This window comes from Dermacentor silvarum, chromosome 4 (genome assembly GCF_013339745.2).
Source record: "Dermacentor silvarum isolate Dsil-2018 chromosome 4, BIME_Dsil_1.4, whole genome shotgun sequence".
Lineage (NCBI taxonomy): Eukaryota > Metazoa > Arthropoda > Arachnida > Ixodida > Ixodidae > Dermacentor > Dermacentor silvarum.
Genome location: NC_051157.2, coordinates 86,207,192 through 86,225,959, shown reverse-complemented (window position 1 = coordinate 86,225,959; position 18,768 = coordinate 86,207,192). Strand labels below are relative to the sequence as shown.

At 44.6% G+C, this 18,768-nt stretch overlaps 1 protein-coding gene across 1 annotated transcript in view; it reads right to left on the bottom strand.

The window, feature by feature from the left end:
* The window catches only part of LOC125944982 (gastrula zinc finger protein XlCGF8.2DB-like), a gene marked incomplete at its 5' end in the record, with an annotated part of 111,268 nt that extends 92,997 nt beyond the window's left edge, over positions 1-18,271 (bottom strand). Inside the window, one exon of the mRNA XM_049666483.1 lies at positions 17,932-18,271. Coding sequence (XP_049522440.1) covers positions 17,932-18,271 — 340 coding nt within the window. The remainder of the gene's footprint in view (positions 1-17,931) is intronic.
* Positions 18,272-18,768: the final 497 nt, after the last annotated feature.

Below are 18,768 nucleotides of genomic sequence, written 5' to 3'. Positions count from 1 at the left end.
AGGAAATTGTGAGTAAGGTGTGTGTGTCCAATGCGGAGGCGACATAAAACGACTTCGATGAAGCATTCTTGGTGTGAGCACGACTTCCATTCTTCTATGTTAGGTTTTACTAGGTGTAGTTTATTGTTTACTTCATTTTTCCATGTAGACTGCCATTTATTTCGCAGTTTATGGTGCACTAATTTCATGAAATCTTTGTAAGGAATTCTTACATTTATGGTTTCTTTATGCTGCGCTTTCGCTGCACATTCATTTGCTTTCTCATTGCCGCTGATTCCAATGTGGCTCAGCACCCAGCAAAATTTTATGTTGTGTCCTTGGCTTGTGGCTCTTATGTTATGTAGGATGTCGCCAATGAATGGTGTAATTGCATTTCTAGGCTGAAGTGCTGCGAGTACACTTAGTGAATCTGTGTAAATGATGCTGTTCTCAATGTTCTCATTTAATATTTTTTCTACAGCCACAGAGACTGCGTAACACTCTGCAGTGAAAATGGATGCACACTGAGGTAAGCGTACCATTTTTTTCCAATTGTTTTGTATCGCGGCACTTCCAACATAGCCTGCTGTTTTGGAATCATCGGTACAAAATGCTGTGTTCTGCGTATTTTTCATTTAGTGCTAAATTTTCTTGTAATATATGTTCATGCTGTGTTTGTTTTTTCTGAAAACGCGTTAATGTGAAGTCACACACACAGCACAGGCAATACCAAGGCGGGAGTGGGTCGGGATTCTAGGCTATATGAGGCAATGTGTCCATTATATCTAATTCTTGGCATCTCTCTTCAAAGCGGAGAAAGAGTGGTCTACAATATTGCATATGGGGTTTGTTGGTAAACAGTGTTCATGATGAGCACCTTGTAATTATTTGATAACAGATATGTTTTGGCAGTGAACAGATTTTTAGAATGTATGAGTGTGTGAGCATGGTTCTTCTGTCTGAAAGTGGTGGTTCATTGGTTTTTACAACAGACTTGTTTTATGGGCGACATCCTGTATGCACCAGTTGAAAGATGTAAACCTAGTTGTGTACTGGGTCCAGGCGGTTCAAGTATGACTTCCTTGCTGAACCATACACTATGGAACCATAGTCTAAGTGGGAGCATATAACGGAGCGATAAATTTGTAGAAGGCATACCCTATCAGAACCCCAGTGTTTGCGTGAAAGGACTTTAGGTATGTTCAGAGATCAAGATGTTTTCTTTTTCAGCGTGTTTATGTGCAGAAGGAAAGTGAGTTTCTTGTCAAGTTATACCTAGAAACTTGTGCTCATTTTGGACAGTCTTGTTCAGGTGTAGGGAGGGGTCTGTCTGTAAGCCTTGTTTGAGTGAGAAAAAAATGGCCACTGTTTTCTGTGGAGAAAAGCAGAATCCATTTCTGTCTGTCCATGTTGCCGGTTTATTTATTGTTAACTGCACTTGTCTTTCGCATGCTGATATGTTGGAGGACGTGCAGACTATCTGAAGATCATCGACGTAGACTGAATACATAATTGATCTTGGGATATTATTTTGCTAATAGGATTCATTTTTAAAGAGTGTTGTGCTTAAAATACATCCTTGAGGTACTCCATTTTCCTGAGTGAAATTCTTTGAAAGGGCTGAGCCTAGGCGTAAATGGAACGAGTGATTAGACAAGAAGTCTTTTAGGCAGTTCAACATCCTGCCGCAGATGCGAAGTTCAGCCAGGTCTTTGAGAATCCCAAACCTCCAGGTTGTGTCATATACCTTCTCTAAATCGAAAAAGACAGCAAGACAGTGTTGTTTGTGTATAAAAGCTACTCGGACCGTATTTTCAAAACGAACGAGGTAGTCAGTTGTGGAGTATGCCTCTTTAAAACCACATTGATGAATGTCGAGAAGCTCACGGACTTCTAGGTCTTTACAGCTGGTGAGGGCTATGGGCCTATAACTACTGGCGAGATTGGTGGTTTTCCGGGTTTCAAAAATGGAATGATAATGGCTTTCTTCCAGGCTTCGGGTATCTTCCCCGATACCCAAACTTTGTTAAAACGTCTTAGAAGGGCCTCTACGGCAATACCCAAACTTTGTTAAAAAGCCTTAGAAGGGCCTAGAAGGTTCAGGGAGATGGGCTAACATTTGATAATGTATCTCATCCGGGCCCGGTGCAGTCTGTTTACCAGTGGACAGTACTCTATGGATTTCTTGAACTGTAATTAAGATATTGTAGGGTTCATTTGTACTGCCATTTATCGACAGTCTTTGTTTCTCAGCGATATTTTTGAATTTTAGAAATGATTCTGTATAGTGTAATGAACTGGAAACTGCAGAGAAATATTCCCTCAATATGTCTGCCTGTTCTTCAATACTTGTAGGCTGTGAGAAGGGGAATTGTGAATGGGGAGTAGCTGCCATTTAGCTTTCAAACCTTCTCCAATATTTATTTTGATGTAGTTGAGCTGTTTATGGAAGACGCGTAGCTTTGCCACGAAGATTTTTCGGCACTGCGGCAGATATATTGGGCTTTTGCTCTTGCTTTTTTAAAACTTGTAAAATTTTCTGCCGTTGGGTATAAGCGAAAAGTTCCCCAGGATTTGTTTTGTTTCTTTTTCGCTTCACTACATTCTTGTATATACCAAATTGTGTGGTTTTGTTTTACTACTCCAGAGGACTGAGGGATAGCTAGGTGGGCTGCAGCAATAATACAGTTTGTGAAAGCTTCATTAAGTTCATCTATGTTGAGATTATTCGAATTTATTTTTTCTAGGCTGGCGTTTTCTTGAAACAGTGCCCAGTCGGCTAAATGGAGCTTCCACCATCGTGGCTTCGTTGGGATTACTTCCGGTGAAGATGTTAAGCTGATTAGTAGAGGTAAGTGATCGCTTCCATATGGGTTGTCTAGGTCTAGGACATCCCATTTAAGATCTGTAAAAATTGAGGGTGAACGAAACGATAAATCAATACAGCTCATTTTTCTTGAGCTAGGTGAACAATAGGTTGGTTTTCCTGTGTTTAGTAGACAAAGGTTATATTGCTCAGTATAAGATCCTCAATAACTTGGCCTCTTGTATCAGTTTTGTCACTGCCTCAAAAGCTGGAGTGTGCGTTAAAATCTCCAACTATCAAATATGGCTCCGGTAACTGTTCTAAAAGGTCTTCCAATTCATGTATAGTTATTCCAAGATGTGGCTCCAGGTATACGCAGCATACTGTAATTGTTTTGAATGTGTGCAGGATGGCTGCCACAGCTTCTAATCTGGTTTTAAGTTGATGTTCTTGAGCTGCGACCAGTAGCGCACCCAGGATCTCTGCCAGGGGGGGTTGACAGTTTGCCAATACCATCTAAACAGCACTAATTTCGATTTCTTCACGGGAAATTGTCAAAAAACGCGCTTTTTTCGAGTGTGCAGATGATTGTGCGTCTTACATCTTAGTTTCAGTACTCAAATGCGCAAGGAAAGAAAAGGAATTAAACAAAAGGGGGGGTTAAGTCGGCCTGAGGGGGGGGGGGGGTTACAACCCCCGAAACCCCCCTGTCAGTGCGCCACTGTGCGACCCCATTTTTAACTATAATAGCAATGCCTGCTCGCATGCTCTCGGTCGCGGCAGAAGACTTTATAGTTTTTGAGTATGTTTTCGTGTTGCGAACCTAAGTTTGTTTCTTGTAAACACAGGGCCACAGGTGAGAGTGCGGCTAGTATGTTTTTTATGTCATTTAGGTTATGTAAAAGTCCTCTGCAATTCCAGTGTATGAAAGCCATCTTGTAATTATATGTGTTGAGACAAAGAATACCTAGGTTGTGTTTTTAGGCCCCATTATTTCGGGCTTCTCTCTTTTGTGGCTATCTAAGGAGCCTCGCCGTTCATCCGATGTCGATGGCACAGGGCTGCCTTGACCATCGTGTATTCTCAGATACGCTGGACGCACGGGTATGTTCGAGCTGGGCCTCGCTGTGTGGAGAGGCCTTGAGGCCTGCTGACCTGGGGGTCTGCACAGCCTAGCTGCTTTCGTTGGGGTGGCGCAGCGCTAGCTGCTTCCACCGTAGGCGCAGGAGGTTCTGCCCCAGCCTCACTGTGTGACCTGGGCAGGCACTGGGGGCCGCTGTGCTGCTGCGCCTTTTTGCAGCACAACGGAATAACTTTTCTACTGCACCAATGAAAGTCGCTTCCATGCTTCTCTGAAAGTGATATTTTCTTTTACTTTGAGTGTGATAATCTCCTTGTCTTGTTTCCATGTTGGGCAAGTATGCGAGTAAGCAGGATGACTGCCCTCACAGTTTACACAGAGGTGTGATTCAACTTCACAATTGTCTGAGGGGTGGTCATGGGAAGCACACTTAGTGCATGCGATTTGGCCCCGGCAGTTCTGTGAGCTGTGGCCGTACCTTTGGCATTTGAAGCAGCATTGCGGGTTGGGTATGTACGGTCTAAGTTTCAGTTTGGAGTAGCCTACCTCCACAGAGTCAGGCAGCATGCCCAATGCGAACGTTAGGACTAAGTGCTTTGTTTCGATTTCCTTGCCTTCCCGTCTGATTTTTATTCTGTACACATTTGTGACATTTTGTTTGAGTCGGTTCACATACTTTAGGTGATCGTCAGAAATGACGCTACGAACAGTATTCAGTGATCGGTGAGCGCTGATAGCTATAGGAATGTCCCCAAAGGCTGTTACTCCTGAAAGTTTCTCGTACTGATGTTGGTAGAACACCTCCAAAAGAAGGTCCTCATTGGCTAACTTCGTTATTTTATATCCTTGTCCTATGGCTTTGATTAGGGTTCTTGTACCATTCAAAGGAGAGACATGCCGTGCAGTAATTTCTGAGTGCTCACTATGACTCACATGGAATCTAGGGAAGTTGGTTTTGTTCTTCGTGAAGAACTAAGTAGTGACATCGGTGCGCCCCCTCTTGTGCGGAGGGTGATCAGTTGAAGAAAATGAACTAGCCATAGAAATTATGTCTTTTTCGGCCACCCGTTACCAGCCGCCCACCAGGGAGCCCAACGAGGGTACACGTCAGAAACTTGCAAGCAAGTCCTGCCCACGCCAGCTGTACACCGCAATTATTATATAACCCAACATGGCGTAACCCGGGGTAGTTAGCCACACAAGGCTAACCCTAGCCACCAGGAAAAGGAAGAACCAAGAAGAGAGGAGCAGACAGGAGAGTTGAGGGAAAGAGGATAGGAAAGTGAAGGATGGAGAGGAGGACAGGAAAAGGTGACTTTTCCTGATTTCCCCCGGTCGGGTCAGGCCGGAGGCGCCGTCTATGTGAAGCAGAGGCCAAAGAGGTGTGTTGCCTCCTCCCGGCGGCCTTAAAGGTCCAAACACCCGGCATCGGCTCAACCCCCAGGATCCCCCTTTCCCCAGACATGGCTAAGTCACGCACGACTACACGCGGGAGCGTCCAACCCTCGTGTGCTCGGGTCCGTGGTGTCGCAACACACCAAACGCCTGCTTACGCAGATGCCCCTGCGGGGTATATGCGGGTTATATTGGCACCCAATTCAATCACTAAAGTTGCTCATAATTGTCTTGCATTCTTGACAAAGTTATTCCTTGGAATTTTAAAAATGAATGCCAACAAACAAATGTCATGAAACAATACACACAATGCACTTCTCAGACTGAAATATAGAAAGTGCAAAACAGTAACAGAAACCTTAAAATGATGTACCTTTTTGGCGCGGCTGTGCACTACCTTTGAGATTGGCCCACACAAAAGGCCGCATTTCTACCAGAAAGCTCGCCTTTGTGAATAGCATTCACTGCCAGCGTTTCTTGGTAAACATTACGGTAACATAAGCTGCAGTTGCCGGGAAGCGGGAGAAGCAGTCAGGGATCTTTGAATGCTGTCGCATTCCACTCTTAAAGGCAAAGCAAAGTTCTTTTTCTTATACAAAATGCAACACCGCACAGTAGGCGATGGGAGGTACACTTGCACTATACATTATTTTAGGTATTTTGTGTTCTTATTATGATTATACATCGTTTCAGGTATGTACTCCATCACACTCCATAAAGTAAAACTGTAGTGGCCACCATATGCACCCTGACGTGTCACCTGTTACAAGATCATTTGCTACAACAAGGTACTACAATAGATAGTAAACATTCATGCTTCAAATCTAGAAAACACAGCTATGCTCAATGGTCAGTATGTCCGCATACTGTGGTTGGATGCTGCTGAAGCATTGTTCTTGTCAATTTTTTAAATTCGGCACATTTTAATGCGCCATTTTTTGTTTTACCACATGTAGAAGAAGCTGATATTGACACGTATACTTGTTTATCATTTACCGGTGATCGCTTTCCACCGGCTGACAAATATTAAACATTATCGCTCGGCGCAAGACGTACCTGCATTTATCGGAAGTTTCTCGAACGTTATCGATGCTTCTATCTGCTGTCTGTTGTCACCGATGCTTATGTAATCTGACTGTATGAGTGACACGAATTGTGTAGTACTTTCTGGAAGACACGGGGCACCAGGGATTACTCTGGAACCTTCGATTACTCATCTATAAAAGCTGACATTTCGCCGCTGATCAGTTTTTTGCCGACAACCGACGATTGTGCTCGCCGCTCTTGTTGTAAAGCGAGTTATTTTCTTTGCTGGGCACAGGATCGCCCAATAAAGAGTTTGATCCTTAACAGTTTGGATTCTGCGTGCTTCACGTCACGACCACGTGACGATATACTTCACAAATAATTGGACAAAGAGCACACAATGAAGAAGGAGAGCTTGATAACTTTGCAAAGGGCTATTGACTGGTGGGACTGACCAAAAGCATTCTGGAGCGTATTTTGTAGCAGGTGAAATAGCAATTTGTATCAGCTGCTTCCTCTTTTGTTACAGGTAGCCAAATAAAGATTATGAGTAGTAAAGTGATAGACGAGGCTAGTTGGTGCACATTCTTGATTGTTGCGCCAAGTTTTTACATTAAAAAAGTACACTACGACAAGTTACTTAGTGTAGTCTATTTTTTCAGCAGAAAAGATCAGCGCAACACAATCATGAAACATCATCAAATAAAAAGTGAACTATTGTGTTATAATTACAAATATGAACCTTTTAAATTGCTAAAGCAACCATAACAATCTGTGTAACAAAAACAAAACATTAAATGCTGACTAGAATGAAAAACTACAAGATCAATATTAGACGTGCTAAAATGACAATAGGACGGCACCAAATGCTTCGTGATGAGCAGCAAACAGCCATAAGAAAAAAGAAATAACGACACAAATACACAGAACCATTCCAAAAAAAAAAAAAAAGACTTCAAATAGTCTGGCAGACTGAAAGTTCGGATAAACATGTGGCTCTTTTGCATGAGCACATGCAGAGAACTCGCGATTGCAACAGCAGCACCGGAAAGATATAAAAACGAAAAGGTGAACTGATTAAAAAACCATTACTTTTCTGTCATAACAGGACTGTTACAGACAATTTGACTCTGATAAAACAAGCAGAATATCCAAATACACACAGTGCTGAACAGAACAGAAATCATAATAAAAACTGTCTTGGATGTACATATATTTACTTTTGCAACACAGGGACAACTAAAACAACAAGGTTACACCACTTTTAGGGCAGTAAAGAAATGTGAGATATAGGCAGACAAGTGAAGACTAAAAAAGCTGACTAGTCATAAATTATGACAGGATAGGAACTATGGAGATGTCCTAATAATCGGGCAGTTTGGAAAAAAGTTATGCAGACCCCATGCACTGCGGGAATCCATATTATCCAAAACATTTTGCCTGTAGCCAGTATCGAGCATTATTGGAGGCTCTGCAAAGCATTCCCAATAGTCCAACATATTTGTTGGTCTATCTGGTAATATCACGTCGCAAACGCAGTGTGAAAAAATTGTTTTTGTGACCTGAATCTGTGTGCAGCAGCGCACCCAGGATCTCTGCCAGGGGGGGAAGCAAGTATTTGCATAATATGCAATTTCGATCCTTGCTTTAGCCAGAGGAATTCAACAGCAAATAAAATACCCAATAACATAATTATAATGATATAATGACACCAAGGATGATGACGATGTTTATTTCTTCAGCGTTTTACTCAAAGTAATTTAAGAGTGAATGAATAAATACAAGACAGTGATAGAGCGTTTTTGTCAATCAGGAAAATTCGACCTCAAGCCACCTCCTGAATTGTAATGACAATGTGAACAGAGCACTGCAGGTACAAGTTGGACTGGTGGGGCTGGACACGTGGGGGGGTTACAACACCCGACTCCCCCCCTCCGTCGGTGCGCCACTGTCTGTGTGTGACAGCTAAGGGGTGATGACAATAGTATAACAGCGATGGCATGACCACTGATTCATTGTAATCTGGCAAAGAAATTTATAAGCTGTTGTGTTACGACCTGAGCCAATGCAGACATATGTATAATGTCATGTAGCATCTCAAAGCTCTCGCTGCGACAGGCAAAGGATGGGGGACACTGGAACCGATCTGTAAAGAAGGCTTCTGCAAACATGTGAGCCAAATGTTATTTCACTGCATGCAGCTCGAAATTTTCAATCTCGTGCAAAAAAAGAAAAACAGTAAGAATGACTCTCTTACCTTTGCAATGTCATCAGCAGCTATATCACAAGCAGCCAACCAACCTGTATTGGCGGATTTGATGATCGCGAGAATGTTCTCAGTAATGGTGTTATTACTAATTTTGAGTTAAATAAATATAAAAACATATCTGCCATCTCAAAAAGAAAAAAAGTATTTCATCTTTGTGCTTCCAGTCTACATACGAAAGTTGTGCTTAGCTACATCACCTGTGCATAGTCTCAGAGGTCGCACTGGCGTGCTGCATAGCGTAGATACCGCGGCCACCATCGGGTGCCACAACAAGCTCTCTGACTGCTGACAACCACGTGCTCCAATCGGTCTGTGTGGGTGACGTACCTCCAGGTGCATTGTGACGTGAGGCAGCCTGAGCGCCCACCTTGTGTTGACAGAACAATGCATTAACTACCTATACCTCCGCTTTACTTGAAGGATTTGAAAAACGTTAGTGGCAGGAGATTTGTGCAGTGACATCCTTTAATAGTGAGGCCATTCTTTTAGTTAGAAAAGTGTTTGTGGGCCCCTATAAACTAATATTATTTAATGAAAATTTTACGATACTTTAAGCCATGCGAACTGTTGAGTTAATCAGTTGCACAGCCCAATTTATGACATGTATAGTAGGGAATGCAGAGATCCCATTTGCAGCATTAATTGTTCGACTTGCACAAATTCAGTTTAGAGCTTTCTGCCTCGCTTGCGACATGGCACAGCCCAGGTGGCACCATGCTGAACAGATGAAGCAGACTGCTAAATAAAGGGGTGTGCAAAGCCGCGAAACACATGAAAACAGGTTCTAAGTGGAAGGACCGTTCGCCACTAAAAGATAGAAGCGTAAATACTTTCACACATAAAAAAGCAGTAGTGCTGTCTCATAAGTTTCTTGCGTTTTCATGCTTTTAGCAACTGCTGCATACATGTGGGGCCGCTGGTAGAGGTTGAGTTACCAGAAGTGGAATGCCTTCGCATTTGAACTAAACAACTCTTACTTCCATAACAATGCATGGTTTCTTGCCAGGGCTTTCCTATGCATCAAAATTAACTGAAAAATCAAATTAACCAAGGTCTAGCTTATCAGAGTTGACCGTACTACATGCACAGCCTTGGTCAAAAGAAACAAAGTCACTGTGTTAATCAGGACAGCTGAATACAAGATGTCATGACTGCTTCCTACGACATCAGTATCACTCAAAGCACTACAGAGCAACATGGGCACCATTCCTCGCTCTTCAAAGCGTTCAAAAAGCCTACAGTTCTTCATGAACCGCTAACCCTCTTGCTCCTATTGGCCTTATTTCGTTTGACAAATGCTGTACATTCCAAACTATGTAACTGTGCACAATTTAATTCGATAAAGGTACAGTGAAAGCTCGATGATACGAATCTCACGGGGTCACGAAAAATATTCGTATTAGCCGAAATTCGTATCATCGAAACACAATTAAAACTACAGTCGAATCTCGATAATTCGAACTCGAAGGGGCCCGGAAATTTGTTCGAATTAAAAGGACGTATTTTTGAAGTATTCGTGCACCATAGCACGATGCACGAACGGTGCGAGTCGTGAAATATCGCGGCGCGCAAGCGCATAGCAAGCGCGGGCCACGAAACTGCCCACGCCGGCTAACGGTCGCTTCCCGATAACGGCAGAAAACGAAGCTTCAGGGAGCGGGCGGCGCCGGCACACGGGTGCGCGCGGAGACCGTCGAAGTTGAGGGAGGAGGGCGGCATGGAAGCGGATTTGGCCGCGTCAACTCCGCCGCTTCGGTGGCTCCCCTCGCCCTCCCTCTCAACTCCCTCGTAGCTCTCTCACCTTCGACTCCGTGTGCACATCTCCGTGCGCGCCCGCCGCCGTGCTGGCGCCAGCTTACTTTAGCCGCTCCCTGAAGTTTCGTTTTCTGCCGTTATCGGGAAGCGAGCGTTTGCGGGCGTGAGCAGTTTCGTTGGCCCGACTGCGCGTCCGCCGCTGCTTCCCTCTGCGCTGCGGCAGTGCAAGGTCAACATGTGACTAGAAAATAGAGAAGGGTTCACTGCCATTTTATCCGCGTGGCTGAGACGTCAGCACTAGTGTGTGCTAGAATACGGTTGTCTAGAACACTCTAGTCGGCACGTACACGCTTGTTCCGGCGCGATGCAGAAACGGCGACCTTGCAATTTGAGAGAGAGTGAAATTTCCGCCGCGGGTTCTTTTTTATTTTTTCCCCCGTTCCTTCGCGCGCGGCATTGAGGGGTCTCTCCTGAGCTTTTGCTCTACGGCGGTGTCGGAGCAATGCCGGTCGGAGGCGCCGCCGCGTGATTTGGCGCGCTGCTAAGAGCATTGTCGGTGCGCGGTATGTTCGAAATAAGCGTGTTCGAATTAACGAGATTCGACTGTAGCTAAATTAAAGAGTCAGAGATGAACTCACTCAGGCACATGTACGTAAAAAGCATTTACTTCTTGAAGAAAAAGTCTCTAATGTCCTTCTATCTCGGTAGACAATCCTATCTCGGTAGACATAGCTCGCTGCGACTAGGTAAAATGGCGCAAACACAAAGAACGCGGCCCGAAGCACAGCAGCCACTCCGTCCGATGGGCGGCCGCCGAAAAGGAGGAAAAGTACAAAAGCGCCACCGCTTCAAACTCTTCGCGCCCAGTCGCGGAGTCCGCGCTGTCCGGCGCCGCGTCCGCGCGTCCGCACCAAAAGATAACGGGAGAAAGCGCGTGACTGCGCGCTGTTCTCTTTCGCGGCCGTCAGTGGGGCGGCGTTTATTCGTATCACCCGACGCAGGCCGAAAATCGATTCGTAACAACCGTTCTCTAGCACGTTGCAAAGTAATGGGGCTAGGCCGGGACCACAGAAAAATTCGTATCATCCGGAAATTCATATTAGCCGTGATCGTATCATCGAGCTTTTACTGTACATATCCAACAACCGCATTGCCACGAATTCTTATGTAAGCTGAAACAAAGAAAGACACGCAGTACAGGGTGACACAATTGCAGCCTCGTCACCTGTAGCTGTCAGCTGTCTGTAATGACGGCAATGTATGATGCTTGTTGAGAGAAAAATGCTGACGAGAGATGCATGCATAGAGAAGCATGACGCATATCTAAATACATTTAAGGCTTCTGAGCACCTTGTGTGACAGTGGCATATACCAAGTGGCAGATACTCGGTTGCACATATCCAGTAGATCTAGTTGTTGTCTATTAGTGCACGTACTCAGTGGCACATACACAGTGGACCAAGTTGTTGCCTACTTGTCAAGACAGCCACCAGCACCACCATAGTGGGCACAAGAGGCAAAGACTTCAATTCAAAAAGATAGGACAAGACACCATGACAGTATATCTAATTGGATCAAGGTAGTCTTAAGCTTAAAGACAGCAGAATCACAGACGCACCTGCAGAAAGAGTGACAGGAACCATATTCGAGGCATACGTAAGCCTGAAATCAGTGTAGAGAATAAGCCTGTGAATTAAGCTGCAACTTGTCAATCCATCGCAAAGAATCATTGCGAACACATTCCCCTTCCTCTGCATACAGTCGTATGTCATCATCGAACTGCTCAAGTAAAGCTCTGAGGAACGCAATGTCCGAGTTGATGCACTTTTCAATGAAGCTGTGATCTTCCAAGAACTTCTTTGTGAACGTCAGGAGCCGGTTGGCATGCATGGGGTGAGAAACTTGCTTTTGAATCACTGTTAGTACAGAGGAAACCACCACCTGGTGTTCCACAGCTGACATGCCTTGATCTTCTTACGTGCGCCACCTAGATTGGTACAGCTAGCATGCGAGAATCAGAGGCGAGAGTCGGGTGTAGGAAAGGAATGATCAAGGCAGAAGAAAATATTTGTCGACAAGGCAGTGAGACAGGTTCTTGCATAAGTGCACCCACCCTATTCCTGTTCATGACAGCTTAACACTCTTTAGCTCCAACACTACTAGGCATCCCTATACTCATTGTACCTCAACACTTGGGACTTTCCTGCTTTGCAGGGAATTACCAGCTTAGGAAAACAATATGTTTTCAGCATTAATTGTGAACAATAAACATCTCTTTACTTACAATGTTAAAATAGTTAGCGGTGCATATTGACATTACCAACATATCCTAGCGAGATATCCAACAGTCAAGATTAATCATGACCAAGTATTTTAATGCGCACGTGTCTCTTGAAAGCATCGTCAACAGATCAGTTCTTCTGTTTTGCCTTCACATTAATCTACTGGCCTTCACAAGATGAAACATTTACATTAATGTATTCACATTCAAATGAAGTAGCATTGAATATTACACAAAAGTAGAAGAAATATATAATGAAAACAAGGGCAAAAAAAAAAGAATTTTAGAAGTAGCATGCCTTTAGTGTGCTTGTACAGCAACTGATGCCAAGCTTCATGCCTCTATGAGCTGCACTTTCCGTCAGCACATTGTCAAACTCTTCTCACATGTTGAAACTTGCAGGTTCGTACGTGTCACAGTCATCCTAGGTGGATGTTTAGGGCGATGCTACGGTGAATACAGTATAGACCAGTTAAAACGTAACCGCTTATAGTACAGGACCGGATATAGTACGGTCTTTTCAGACTCCCGTTAATTTTCCCATAGCACTCCATGTAATACACGTATTGCTTATAGTGCAGTTGCAGGAGACGAAATACCAGTTACAGTGCGGCTGCCTGGGAGTTTGGCAGTCAACTGAGACAGCGAACGCTCCCCTTAAGCTGCAGATATACTCCAACGTAATGCGAGTGCGCACGTCGAGCTCCGCGACGTCACGGTGGCGAACAACCGGCGTGTCTCGCGCCATTGGGCGTGCTTCAACGTTGCTGGCGCGTGGATAGCTCCGTTCATATTTTTCACCCGGCGCACCAAGCCGCGCTGGCCACGCATCCCAGCATTCCTCATGAGGTGCGGGTAGAATGACGTAATGGCGAGAGCGCTCGAAAGCATGTCCGTCACCGCAGCTCTCTGCGCATTAACAAGCATGGTGTCATGCATGCACAAGCACAGTGCACGCAGTGCAACACATTGCACGGGGGAATGTGCCCCCCATCGCAGATGGCCCCTGCGGGCGGGATTGCGCGCTCAGAGTAAACGCACCCCCCCCCCCCCCTCCGAGCCTTGTGCGCGACGGAAGACAGAGCACTTCCTTCCCGCTTTCCTCCCTTGCGTGTGCAAGATTGAGACGCGATGACCAGCTCACCCTCGCACACTTTCAGTCGCACATACAACATACGGCGACGATTTTATCGCCCTTAGACTTTATACCGAACCTCGCGGCGACAGCTACGGCAGCTAGAAATGCGCCTGGAGTGTCCATATAATTGCTATCGCAATAAAATAGTTGTTTTGGTTGTAGTGCGTTACCGCTTATAATGCGGATATTCGCTATTCTGGTGACTTACGTTATAAGCGGTCAACACTGCAGTGTAGACCGCTTATAATGTAAGTCGCCGGAGTCGCGAATATCTGCACTATAAGCGGTACCGCACTATAACCAAAGCAACAATTTTCAAGGCCCGCACATATGCAAAACATGTGCACCGAGCCGCCACGCGTATGCGACAGTTGAGGAATGCGGCTAGAACGTTTGCATTCAATTTACAGTCGAATCTCGTTAATTCAAACCAAATCACGCGGCGGCGCCTCTGACCGGCATTGCTCCGGCACCGCCATAGAGTAAAAGCTTAGGAGAGACCCCTCGATGTCGCACGCGAACAAAAAAAAAAAAAAGAAAAAAACAGAAAAAGAAATAAAGAAAGAAAAAAAAATTGCAGTGAACCCTTCTTTCTCCTTTATGCTTCCTCTACTTTCTAGTCGCGTGTTGACCTTGCACGCTGCGGCTACAGCGCAGAGGGAAACAGCAGCGCTGTCCCAAGCCGGCCAACGAAACTGCCCACGCCGGCAAACGGTCGCTTCCTGATAACGGCATAAAACGAGACTTTGGGGAGCTGGCGCCGGGTCGGCTGGAGCGGTGGCACCTGCACGGCGGTGGGCGCACACGGCGACAGTTGAAAGTGAGGGAGCTACGAGGGACGGCGAGCGGAGCCACCGAAGCGGCGGAGTTGCCGAGGCGAAATCCGCTTCCCTGCCGCCCTCCTCCCTCACATTCCACGGTCTCCGCGTGCGCCCTTCGCCGTGCCGTGCTGGCGCCGCCCACTCGATCCCTGAAGTTTCGTTTACTGCTGTTATCGTGAAGCGAGCGTTGGCCGGCGTTGGCACTTTCGTGGCCCTCGCTCGCTAGGCGCGTCGTGATATTTCCCGACTCGCACTCAAGATTCTGGTTTCGGCCTCACTGGCTGTTCGTTTGCACCACGTGCCCTTCTCCTCCACTTCGTCTCTCTTTCTTCCTCGAGCACTCCTTGGGGCGCGCGTTTGAGGGGAGCGTTCGCCGTCTCCGCTGACTTCCGTACTCCCAGGCAGCCGCACTGTAACCGGTATTTCGTTTCCCGCAACTGCACTATAAGTGATACGTGTATACATAAGAGTGCTATGGGAAAATTAACGGGAGTCTGAAAAGACAGTACTATATCCGGTCCTGCACTATAAGCGGTTACATTATAAGTGGTCTATACTGTATATGAATGGATTATACTGCAGCATAAACACAGCTGCTAGCTGTGGAACGTTCATGAGAGAAGTTCAGTTTCTTTCAAGTCCGTGACGTATGATTTCCATCCATGTGCTCTTGTTGCTAAGCCAAAGCCAGGCACATGCACTAGGTGACTGTAAGTATGCAACATGCAATCAAAATATTCACGCATGGGTGCACTGCATGCCTCTGCCACATGCTGCATTGCCAGTGCATGTCATCAAAGTTGATGGGGAATAAGATGTGCGTTTCACTCAAAGGTACCTCTACCCATTACAGAAAAGTCACTGGTGACCACCAAGAGTCCTGTTACGGTGTTCCAATGGTCGGATTACATGCGGTTGCCAAAGCTGGAGCTTTTGCACCTTTACAGGCTACGAGAACATGTTTTTTTTTTTCAATGTTTGCAACAGCTGTGACTTGTGTTATAACAGGTGTACAGTGTATAAAAAAGCACTTCCCATTTAAGTTATAAACCTTAATTGAAACTGTTACAAACTTAATGTCTGCAACGCAGTCTTACAGTTCACACTACACATCCGTGTTTAACACCTAGAACACCCCGCAATGTTCAGTATGCGTACTGTGGCCAGATGTTGCTGCAGCGCTGTTCTCACTTTCATTCTTAGACCTTTGTTACTGTGCCACAAATGCATAAAGCCAACAGACAATGAAGCCAAGGAAAGCATCAGGGAAATTAAGTGTAGTTGAAATTGGAATGTAGAAAATAATGAAGAAAAGGGAAATGAAAGTGGACAAAAAGATAACTTGCCGCCGGCGGGAGTTATCTTTTCGTCCGCTTTCCATTTCCTTATTCTTCATTATTTTCTATATTCTAATTTCAACTACACTTAATTTCCCCGATGCTTTCCTTGGCTTCATTGTATGTTGGCTGTATGTGGTTTTGATTAACAAAACTTCATAAGATATTTCACATGTTTTTTTGTTGGTAGCTTTCCAAGGTTACTTGTCCTTCTCGTTTCTTGTTATAAATAGTTTTCTATCATGCCCAATTTGTGTCCTGTCTATCTCAAGAGCACTGAAATTTGTGGCAGCATGAGCTATTGTTTATCTCTGTTTGCCATGCCTAAATGAGTCACTGAGCATACAGTGTTCAACAGTTCACATGTCCAATTTTGTACAAACAGGTTTATTACTGCTTTGGTACAAGCACAGCAAGCAATGTAATGCACAGCTAGTTTTAAAAATCATGAACATAAAAATGCTGTCAACCCATACTGCTTTCCAGGAAGCTTGAAATTAGAGGATGGCAAAAGTGCGATTCAGGAGTGTTTCTGACAATTGAAAAACTGTTCTGGCAGATTACTCTAGCAGCTGGTAAAGTAATGTTTTACATAGTATAGACACCTTTACATGCTTCAGTCAAAATGCAACTGCATAAATATATTTATTCTATATCTCTAAATCTTCAGGGACCACGTTCTACCAAGTGATTATAGAAAATGTCACCATGAACAAGGAAATTAATCTTTCATGCACATAGGAAGATAAAATATTTAACAGTGGCAAACAGACACTTTAAGTTCTCTACAGCAATTTGGAGCTTAACACTGGATGCTCCCCTTAAACCACTACCCTGCTCGTGACTAAGCCTCTACAAAAACTCAGTATAAGATGTGTTGTTCTTCAAGAGGGCAAAGAACTGGTCCATGCTGATCAAACTCTTTTCAAACTCCACCTTAAATTTGCATGTTCGAGGGCATTCTGTATACTCAGTATCTCTAGGGTGCCTTTGATGGTCACATTTATTGCATTAAATAGCAAGATGGGCATGGTTAATTTCCGAGTACAATCTGCTGTTATAAATTTTTGTCACTAGGGCTAAAGGGGGCTGCTCCTGAAGTGTTTCAGTAGTCACATGTGAAATGAGAGCATGACATACCCCTTAACACACAGTCACCGAATGCAGATTTGGTGCTAGGCGCTTCACATACTTTCATCTTGAAATTTGGCAAAATACATTCAGGTGTGTCGTGAGCCTGGTTGGGTGTGCTTGGTAACACAATGAAAACTTTTCCCAGCCTATTGGATAATAAAGGTAAATAACTGTTTTTTGCACTTCTTGAAATTTTTGTGACTCTGTCCAAGTCTGCATAATCAATTGGCAATTGCATTCTTAAAATAGAAGTTCAAGAATTTTAAGGACCCATAAACATTCCAGGACAACCAAGGCATTGAAAATGTCGTTTTCAGAGTGGAGGGTTTTCAAGGTTTTCAAGTATCTCTATGTTAGACAAAGATGTAACGCCAGTGGCAGCAGAATTGCCTGTCTTAGATAATCAACGTAGGAATGAAAAAAGCACAGGAATCTAAACAATTGGCTCACAAATTAAATTGCTAATGAATTGCAGAAGCTTATGCATTTGGACTGGTTGGTTCATCATAATACAGATGTACTACATAGGTTGCCAGTTTCGACTTCATTTATTACAGGAAGTACACTACTACATGGCATCGTGGTGCTGTGTTTCTGTATGTTCTATCAAGTGATTGGCCCACACAAAGGACTTGGAGTGGACGGTGCAGTAGAATGATCACTTGCCCACGTGACTGTGCAAGTGCCTCTTGAGTTCGCTGCTACTCACAAAAGTCTAGGAGCACTGATATGGCCGTTAGCCTGAGTGAATGCGCAAATGATAATTCAGGCTACTCCTTTGTTTAAATTTCCGAGGGCACAAATGGCATTGAAATGGCCTCTCACCCGTGTGCATGCGCAGGTGATTCTTCAGAGTGGACTTATGTGAGAATCTCCGAGGGCATGAAGGGCACTGAAATGGCCGCTCACCTGTGTGGACGCGTAGGTGTTCCTTAAGGAAATGTTTTCGCGAGAAGCTCTGAGGGCATGAAGTGCAATGAAACGGTTTCTCGCCTGTGTGGATGCGTAGGTGTAGCCTGAGTGAGTCTCGTCGCGAGAAACTCTGAGGGCACAAGTGGCATAGAAGCGGACCCCCAATTGTGTGTAGCCTGACGTGTTCTTTCAGACGCAACGGATTTCCAGCTTCATAGTGACAGAAGTCACATCGGAGGCGGCATCCCTGCTGTGACTTGTCATGCTCAGCAGTTGTTGGTGAGGTAGAACTCCTGGATCCTGCACAAAGAAAACAAACTGCACTTAAGAAATGCCAAAATCAGAACGATGCTACTGCTAATCATGAGCCTTTTGTTCATCCAGTAGTTTTTAGGGTGATCTGGTCAACCTTTCTGATTTGCTCAATATGTATATATGTGTGACTGCTTAAGGACCAGGTTTGTGAAATGTGAACACACTTTCCTAAAAAAAAAAAAAGTTTTGCACCATTTAAATTTATTAAAGTGAAACGAGGTAGAGTGTACTGTTTGCATGTGCTTCTGCTTCAGTCAAACAAAACAGCAAAGTTTTCATGCTAAATAATTATAGTGATCAAAATGTTTTCATGATAACTTTGATAACAATCAAATAAAAACAATACACATACTACAGTGCAGCGAGAAAACTTATTTTCGACTTTGTTGCAGTGCAGGCAGAACGACAGGGACACAGAAAGGCACGTTAGACAAAGCAAAGCACTGTGTGCTGCCTTATGTACCTTTCTGTGTCCCTGTCATTCTGCCTATGCTGCAACAAAGTAGAAGATGCCATACC